The sequence below is a fragment of the Macaca nemestrina genome, chromosome 10 (assembly GCF_043159975.1).
Source record: "Macaca nemestrina isolate mMacNem1 chromosome 10, mMacNem.hap1, whole genome shotgun sequence".
Lineage (NCBI taxonomy): Eukaryota > Metazoa > Chordata > Mammalia > Primates > Cercopithecidae > Macaca > Macaca nemestrina.
The window spans coordinates 12,729,476-12,737,664 of record NC_092134.1 but is presented as its reverse complement, the minus strand read 5'-3'; the positions used below and the strand labels follow the sequence as shown (position 1 = coordinate 12,737,664).

Genomic DNA, 8,189 nt, shown 5'->3' with positions numbered 1-8,189 from the left:
GCCTCCCAAAGTGCTGGGATTACAGATGTGAGCCAATGCGCCCAGCCAATTTTTGTATTTTTAGTAGAGATGGGGATTCATCATATTGGTCAGGCTGGTCTCCAGCTCCTGACCTCAGGTGATCCACCCACCTCGGCCTCCCGAAGTGCTGGGATTCCAGGTGTGAGTCACCACACCTTTTTAAAATTTCTTTACAGCAATGCAAGAAAAAGCTTTTTTCTTTTTTTTTTTTTTTTTTTTAAATAGAGATGGGATCTCTTGCCCAGGCTGGTCTTAAAGTCCTAGAATCAAGCAATCCTCCTGCCTCAGCCTCCCAAAATATTCCAATTACAGGCATGAGCCACCACGCCTAGCCTATAGCAACTTTATAATCTGCTTTTTGATGAAAGTTTTTGTTCTTATAATACAAGTACTATATGCTCATGGTAGAAAATTTAAAGCCCAGACATAACTTCTGTCAACATTTGAGTGCAGCCCTTACAGAACTGTCCTGTGTATTTTACAAAAATGGAAGTATACATTTAATATTTTGTAGTCTGCTTTCTTGTTTTAAACAGTTTTAGTGAGATATAAAGTAAGAGGGACCGATATCAATACATTCCACTATACCACCTTTTCACATACAATATATCTGCTTTGTTTTAAACTTAATGGAATAGTGGATGATTAATAACAATATAACGCAAATCACTGCTGTAGGCTGAGGAAGGTGCTAAGTGCTTTACACACATCATCACGTTCAGTTCTCCCAAAAACCCTAATAGTAGGTACTATTATTTTCCTCATTCTGCAGATGAAGAAACTGAAGCATAAAATGACTTGTCCAGCAATAACAGCAGAACCTGGATTTATTTTTATATTTTAAGATAGGGTCTCAGCTGGGTGTGGTGGCTCACACCTGTAATCCCAGCACTTTGGGAGGCCGAGGCGGGTGGATCTTGAGGTCAGGAGTTCAAGACCAGCCTGGCCAAGATGGTGAAACCCCATCTCTACTAAAAATACAAAAATTAGCCAGGCAAGTTGGTGGGTGCCTGTAATCCCAGTCACTTGGGAGGCTGAGGCAGGAGAATCGCATGAACCAGGGAAGTGGAGGTTGCAGTGAGCTGAGATCGTGCCACTGCACTCCAGCCTGGGCGACAGAGTAAGACTCCATCTCAAAAAAGAAAAAAAAAAAGATAGGGTCTCACTCTGTTTCCCAGGCTGGAGTGCGGTGGTGTGATCTTGGCTCACTGCAACCTCTACTTCCTGCACTCAAGCATTCCTCCACCTCAGCCTCGCAAGTAGCTGAGATTACGGGCGGGCACCACCGTGCCCAGCTAATTTCTGTATTTTTTGTAGAGATAGAGGTTTGCCATGTTGCCTAGATTGGTCTTGAATTCCAGGGCTCAAGTGATCCTCCTATCTCAGCCTCCCAAAGTGCTGGGATTATAGGTGTGAGCCACCTTAGCCAGCCAGAGGTGGACTTAAATCCAGCTTTGTCTGAGAACCTGAGTTCTTAACCATTTTGTTATGCCTGGCCTGTGCCAGGCTGTGAGAGAATTTAGAGGAATCTGGAAAAAAAAGGGGTCTCCTGGCTGGGTGCGGTGGCTCATGCATGTAATCTCAGCACTTTGGGAGGCTGAGGTGGGCGGATCACCTGAGGTCAGGAGTTCGAGATCAGCCTGGCCAACATGGTGAAACCCTGTCTCTACTAAAAATACAAAAATTAGCCAGGCGTGGTGGTGGATGCCTGTAATCCCAGCTACTCCGGAGGCTGAGGCAGGAGAATTGCTTGAACCCAGGAGGCGGAGGTTGCAGTGAGTCGAGATTGTTTCACTATACTCCAGCCTGGGTGAAAGAAAAAAAGGTGGGAGGGTCTCCTGGGGCCCGAAGTGGAATGAGGAAGTTGAATAGTTACCATACGAGGTACAGTGAGCTGAACATCACCGGGGAACCAGAGGCCAGGGTCAGGATGTAACCAGGAAAGGCTTCCTGGAAGAGGTAAGAACCAAGTGTCATGTGTGCAGACAGAGGTGGGGAACCACGTGGGGCTGGCCTGAGCAGAGCCTCAGGTGTAGACGAGTGTATGAGCATCAGCAGGGACCAATAAGGAAAAATAACTGAGCACCAAATTCTATGGGGTCACAGAGATAGATGATACTGGGGGTCTGCCCTCCAAAGCTGACTAGCTAGCTAGGAAGAAGGTTGAGGGGTGGGGGTAGGAACACAGAAATAAGTAATAGCTATCACTGTGCACCCCGCCCCCATGTGTCAGGCTTTCTACCTACATGGACACATTTAAGCTCACAACATCTCTGGAAGATCCAGTTCCAGAACATCTCTGGAAGCTCACAACATCTCTGGAAGTGGCATGAGCCACTGCATGCAGCCCCCAGGAGCTCTTGATCTGAGGCACAAAGATGCTTAGGGGGTTTCCAAATATATTTTATGGTCACCTCTTCTCCCACCAATGTCTGCTATACTGTGTGTTTACACATAGGTGTGTTTTTAGAGGAAAGGGTTCAAAGCTTTCATTACACTCTTTTTTTTTTCTAATAAAGAAAAAAGCTTTGTTGCCCAGGCTGGTCTCAAACTCCCAACCTCAAGCAATCTGTCCACCACCTCAGCCTCCCAAAGTGTTGGGATTACAGCCATGAGCCACTACGCTGGTCCTCATTACATTTTTTTTTAGGGGCCTATAAAAAAAAAAAAAAAAAAAAAAGAGGCCGGGCACGGTGGCTCACGCCTGTAATGCCAGTACTTTGGGAGGCTGATGCAGGCGGATCACAAGGTCAGGAGATGGAGACCATCCTGGCCAATATGGTGAAACCCCGTCTCTACTAAAGTACAAAAAAAAATTAGCCAGGTGTGGTGGTGCATGCCTGTAATCCCAGCTACTCGGGAGGCTGAGGCAGGCGAAGGGCTTGAACCTGGAAGGTGGAGATTGCAGTGAGCTGAGATTGTGCCACTGCACTCCAGCCTGGCAACAGAGCAAGACTCCGTTTCAAAAAAAAAAAGTTTACTGTCATTTTATGTTATATACTTTTTTTTTTAAGTTTTCTTTTTAAAGCTGCTTTTAGACAAGTAGAAGGAAGAAAAAGGAAGAAGGGGGTAAGGAGGAAAGAATTTTGTAGACAAAATTTAACAGATGCAATTTTTTTTTTTTTTTTTTTTTTTGGGTCGCCCAGGCTGGAGTGCAGTGGCATGATCTCAGCTCACTGCAACTTGCCCTCCTGGGTTCAAGCGATTCTTGTGCCTCAGCCATCTGGGTAGCTGGGATTACAGGTGTGTGCCACCAGGCCCAGGTAATTTTTGTATTTTTAGTAGAGTTGGGGTTTCACCATGTTGGCCAGGCTGGTCTTGAATTTGTGACGTCAAGTGATCCGCCAGTCTCCGTATCCCAAAGTGCTGGGATTACAGGCGTGAACCACCACTCCCGGCCAGATGTCAATTTTTGTTTCCACAATTTCAAGGAAGAGAAAGCCAGTGTGACCAGAGGTCAAAAGATGAGAATGTTGGCCGGGCACGGTGGCTCATGCCTGTCATCCTACTATTTTGGGAAGCCGAGGCAGACGGATTACCTGAGGTCAAGAGTCTGAGACCAGCCTGGCTAACATGGTGAAACACTGTACTAAAAATACAAAAAAAATTAACTGGGCGTGGTGGTGCACACCTGTAATCCCAGCTACTCAGGAGGCTGAGGCAGGAGAACTGCTTGAACCTGGGATGCGGAGGTTGCATTGAGCCGAGATTGCGCCACTGCACTCCAGCCTAAGTAACAAGAGTGAAACTCCGTCTCAAAAAAAAAAAAAAAAAAAAAAAAAAAGATGAGACTGTTGAGTCAGGATTAGGATTCAGATCTGCTGGCACCAATTTCAGTGCTCTTTATACTTTCTGTTGCTATTCATTCATTCATCCATTCATTCAGCAAATTTATATCAAGTATCTGGTATGTGCCAGGTATGATTCCAAATTACACTATTCCCAGATTATTCTGAGAATGCTGCAGTGCCAAACTCTTGGTGTCACAGACTGTATATTACAGTGGGGGAGACAGACAAAATAATATAATAATATAACGACGAAGGCGCAATATTATGTGCTATGAAAAAACGCAGTCAGAGGATGGCGAGGAAGGGGAACGGAATTTTAGATAGGGCGTTCTGGGCTCAGAACCTCCAGATGCCCGTCCATGGACTCCAACGAAGGGAGCGATTCCAGGTACCGGGGAACCTTGCACAAACCTCTCTCGAGCTTCCGCCTCGCCCAGGTGGGGACGGTAGGGAGACCAGTGGACACACGCATGCGCACGAAGGAAACGGCAAAGCCTGAAGGAAGGTGCAGAGCGCATGCTCTCTCTTGCTCGAGACGCCGAGGATTTTGACGAGGACTCTCTCGGCGCGGATGATAGTGCTCAGGTTAATGCCAGCGGGAGGGCGGTGCCCAATAGTAACTTCCTTTGGAGGTTGTAGTCCTGCCCCCAGAGCCAATTTTCGACTTCCGTTTCCGGCGCTGCGGTAGTCCAGGTCGAAAATGGCGGCAGTTGGTGTGTCGCGGGTTTCTCGGCTGCTGGGTCGGTCCGGCCCACAGCTGGGGCGGCCTGTGTCGAGTGGCGCCCATGGCGAAGAGAGCTCAGGTACTGGGGCCGGAGTCGACAGGTCGGGCCTCAGCCCCACTCGGGCGAGGCAGGGCGGGACTGTGACCTTGGCCCGAGGCCTTGCGGGAGGGAAAGTGAGACCCGGGCCCGCCCCATACCGGGGCTGAGCGGTTGTGGCTTCTCCGTAGCTCGCATGTGGAAGACCCTCACCTTTTTCGTCGCGCTCCCCGGGGTGGCAGTCAGCATGCTGAATGTGTACCTGAAGTCGCACCACGGAGAGCACGAGAGATCCGAGTTCATCGCCTACCCCCATCTCCGCATCAGGACCAAGGTACGCCCTTGCACATCTCTTCGTGTCCGTTCTCTTTTCGTTATGTGTGCCTTAGTGCAAGTTCTTCATTCTCTAAAGGCATGGGTGCCAGGCGTGTACAGCTTGTTTATCCTCACAGACAGAAAATGTATTTTCTTCCATTTTGTGGAAGGACAGCTGACACTTGGGATTACGTCCCAATTTTCTTTTTCAAGGTCATACAATAAGTGCCCTTCAGTTTCCCTTTTCTCCGATTCATCCTACCTCCTGCCTTCTGAGACAGTTCTGAAACAGGTGTCCGTTGGGTAAAGTTTGGAGGTTTGGGAAATCCAATTAGAGTGGCAGAGTCTGAAGGTGGTTCCCGTAAGCGAACCCAGCTACATGGGGGAGGCTGAAGCAGGAGAATCCCTTGAACCTAGGAGGCGGAGTTTGCAGTGAGCTGAGATCGTGCCACTGCACTCCAGCCTGGGCGACAGAGCGAGACTCTAGTCTCAAAACAACAAAACATGAGCATCTGGCAGCTACTAGTTGCATAATGAAGAGGCTGACAGCTTTCTGTATTTCCCACCACTACCTTATTTTCTCGACTGTTTTGTTCGCTGTTGATGTAGATACATTACAATGATGTGTCCTCTGTTTGCTGTATCTTTAACAAGGGCTTATTCTGATTCTTTAATACTGGCCGTGCGCGGTGGTTCACGCCAGTAATCCCAGCACTTTAGGAGGCTAAGGCGGGTGGATCACTTGAGGTCAGGAGTTCAAGAGCAGCCTGGTCAACATGGCAAAACACTATCTCTACTAAAAATACAAAAAGTAGCCGAGTGTGGTGGCGGGCGCCTGTAATCCCAGCTACTTGGGAGGCTGAGGTGGGAGAATCGCTTAAACCTAGGAGGCGGAGGTTGCAGTGAACCGAGATCCGGCCATTGCACTACATCCTGGGCAACAGGAGTGAAACTCCGTCTCAAATAATAATAATAATAATAATAATAATATACTTAGCCAAAAGGGAGAAGTGATGGGAAAAAAATTATTATTACATCACCTAGCCCATATAGGACTGGCCTTGTAGAAACTTACCCTAGACTCTTGAATTTTTTGAGTCTTTGAGCAGCACTCCCACCCTCGTACAATGGAATTAGAAGTCAGACAGTAAAGGTTTCTCAACCTCAGCACTGTTGACATTTGGGGCTGGGTAATTCTTGTTGGGCCATATCCTTGGCCTGTACCCACTAGGTGGCAGTAGTACCTGCTCAACCCTGCTCCCCCTTCCCCTTCCCTCGCCCATCACAATGTCTCCAGATACTACCCATTGTCCCCAGGAGGGGCAAAATCACCCTGGGTTGGAGATTGTTGCCTTAAAGTAATGCTTTTCAAAGGTAATAGGCAAGATAATTGAGGGTGGACTGCCGTTTCCCAGCCCAGATATTGTTTGAAATGTGAGATGGTGCCAGAAATCTGTATTTAATTAAGCATCTCCCTCCCCTAATACTGACTGCCAACATTTTGATACAGGTGATTTGAGGATTACACTTTCATAAACACAGCACTGGATATACTAGTTACTAGGGAGAGGATTATGAGTACCTAACTTGAGCTTGCATTTTCTGCCATCCATATTTGTTTCTGGAATTAAAACTATCCTGTAGCCAGGATAACTTTAAGGGCTCCCCTGGTAGTTATAAGAGCTCATTAAATAATGGGAAGGTTGAACTATGCCAGTAGATAAAGGACTAATTTCCATTTTGTTTTTGTATATGATCTGTAGCCCTGTTATAAGCAGTTCATGACAGTGTTCTTTCTGAATTATTTTCTGGAATTATCTAACTGACATCTTCACTCCACAGCCGTTTCCCTGGGGAGATGGTAACCATACTCTATTCCATAACCCTCATGTGAATCCACTTCCAACTGGCTACGAAGATGAATAAAGAGAATCTGGACCACTACCTGGGCACCAGGGACCACAGCACTGGTTTGGACCATTACTCTGCATATGGACCAGAAAAAGTATACGAGACCTTAAGCTCATCTTCTTGTATCAAATGATGACTGGTATACTGGTCTTCCATCCCTTTGCTTGTGGCAGGAGATGGCTTAAATAAATAACTTAAACTTAGATTAGTCATGAGCTGAGAGTTACTTTTTTTGGTTATGTTTTTTCACAGAAATTAGCATTTGCAAGCTGAAAAGAAATTGGCATTAGTTATTTCTGTTTCCACAGTGAAGGTCTAGGCTGCTGTTTAGTGTTACAGGTCCAATTCAGCCCACTGAATAAGTGTTTGTAACAGCCCTTCTTGGTTTATTGTGCCTGATGTGGGTAAAGGGACCAAGTGTAGCGGTGCTAATTAAGCATCAAGATTAGTCCTTGGCCAGGTGCGGTGACTCATGCCTGTAATCCCAGCACTTTGGGGGGCTGAGGCTGGCGGATCACCTGAGGTCAGGAGTTCGAGACCAGCCTGGCCAACATGACGAAACCCTGTCTCTACTAAAAATACAAAAATTAGTTGGGTGTGGTGGCCCGCTCTTATAGCTGGATGTGGAGTCTTGAACCCGGGAGGTGGCGGTTGCAGTGAGCCAAGATCGTGCCACTGCAATCCAGCCTGGGCAACAGAGCGAGACTTTGTCTCAAAAAACCAATGGTCCTTGACAGGCCTGAGATTTCAAAGACATTGAATGGCTAGCAGAATGGCTGCATTTTACACCTGAAAGAGGTACTTGTGTTTCTCAAGAGGAAGTGCTTGATCTGGGTCTCATCTTTTTCCTGTCCCACTCCACTAGCATTTACTGCAGAATCTTCCCTGTAGTCATAATTTTCTCAAACATGTCAAGTTCTTACCTTGAGGTCATCTCCTTCAGGGCTGGTAGGGTCAGAAATCTTAAGAGAAATAAAGGGAGTGTGACACATTTCTGCTTATTGACTTTTTTCTGGAATTAAAACTATCCTGTTTTAATGGATAGTAAATGGCAGTAGTAGTAGTTACAAAACCACTCTGAGAGGGCAATTAATTGCAATCAAAATTTAAAACCTTTATTTTAGCCGGGTACGGTGACTCACACCTGTAATCCTAGCACTTTGGGAGGCCAAGGCGGGCAGATCATGAGGTCAAGAGATCAAGACCATCCTGGACAACATGGTAAAACCCCATCTCTATTGAAAATACAAAAATTAGCTGGGCGCGGTGGCACGCACCTGTAGTCCCAGGAGGCGGAGGTTGCAGTGAGCCCAGGAAAAAAAAAAAAAAAACCTTTTTTATTTTTTTGAGACGGAGTCTCACTCTATTGCCCAGGCTACAGTGCAGTGGC

General features: G+C 46.8%; 1 protein-coding gene across 1 annotated transcript; it reads left to right on the top strand.

The window, feature by feature from the left end:
- The first annotated feature begins 4,408 nt into the window (after positions 1 to 4,408).
- On the top strand, positions 4,409 to 7,014 carry LOC105494743 (cytochrome c oxidase subunit 6A1). The gene is made up of 3 exons (XM_011763496.3): positions 4,409 to 4,615; positions 4,765 to 4,907; positions 6,731 to 7,014. Exons 1-3 carry the CDS (start codon positions 4,513 to 4,515, stop codon positions 6,812 to 6,814), a joined length of 330 nt encoding a protein of 109 aa, XP_011761798.1. The 5' UTR covers positions 4,409 to 4,512; the 3' UTR covers positions 6,815 to 7,014.
- Positions 7,015 to 8,189: the final 1,175 nt, after the last annotated feature.

Excerpts from the sequence above, each read along its gene's own strand:
- LOC105494743 (XM_011763496.3), top strand. The coding sequence starts at position 4,513 with ATGGCGGCAGTTGGTGTGTCGCGGGTTTCTCGGCTGCTGGGTCGGTCC. Across the intron at positions 4,616-4,764 it reads CCATGGCGAAGAGAGCTCAG|CTCGCATGTGGAAGACCCTC; the intron begins GTACTGGGGCCG and ends GCTTCTCCGTAG. Across the intron at positions 4,908-6,730 it reads ATCTCCGCATCAGGACCAAG|CCGTTTCCCTGGGGAGATGG; the intron begins GTACGCCCTTGC and ends TTCACTCCACAG.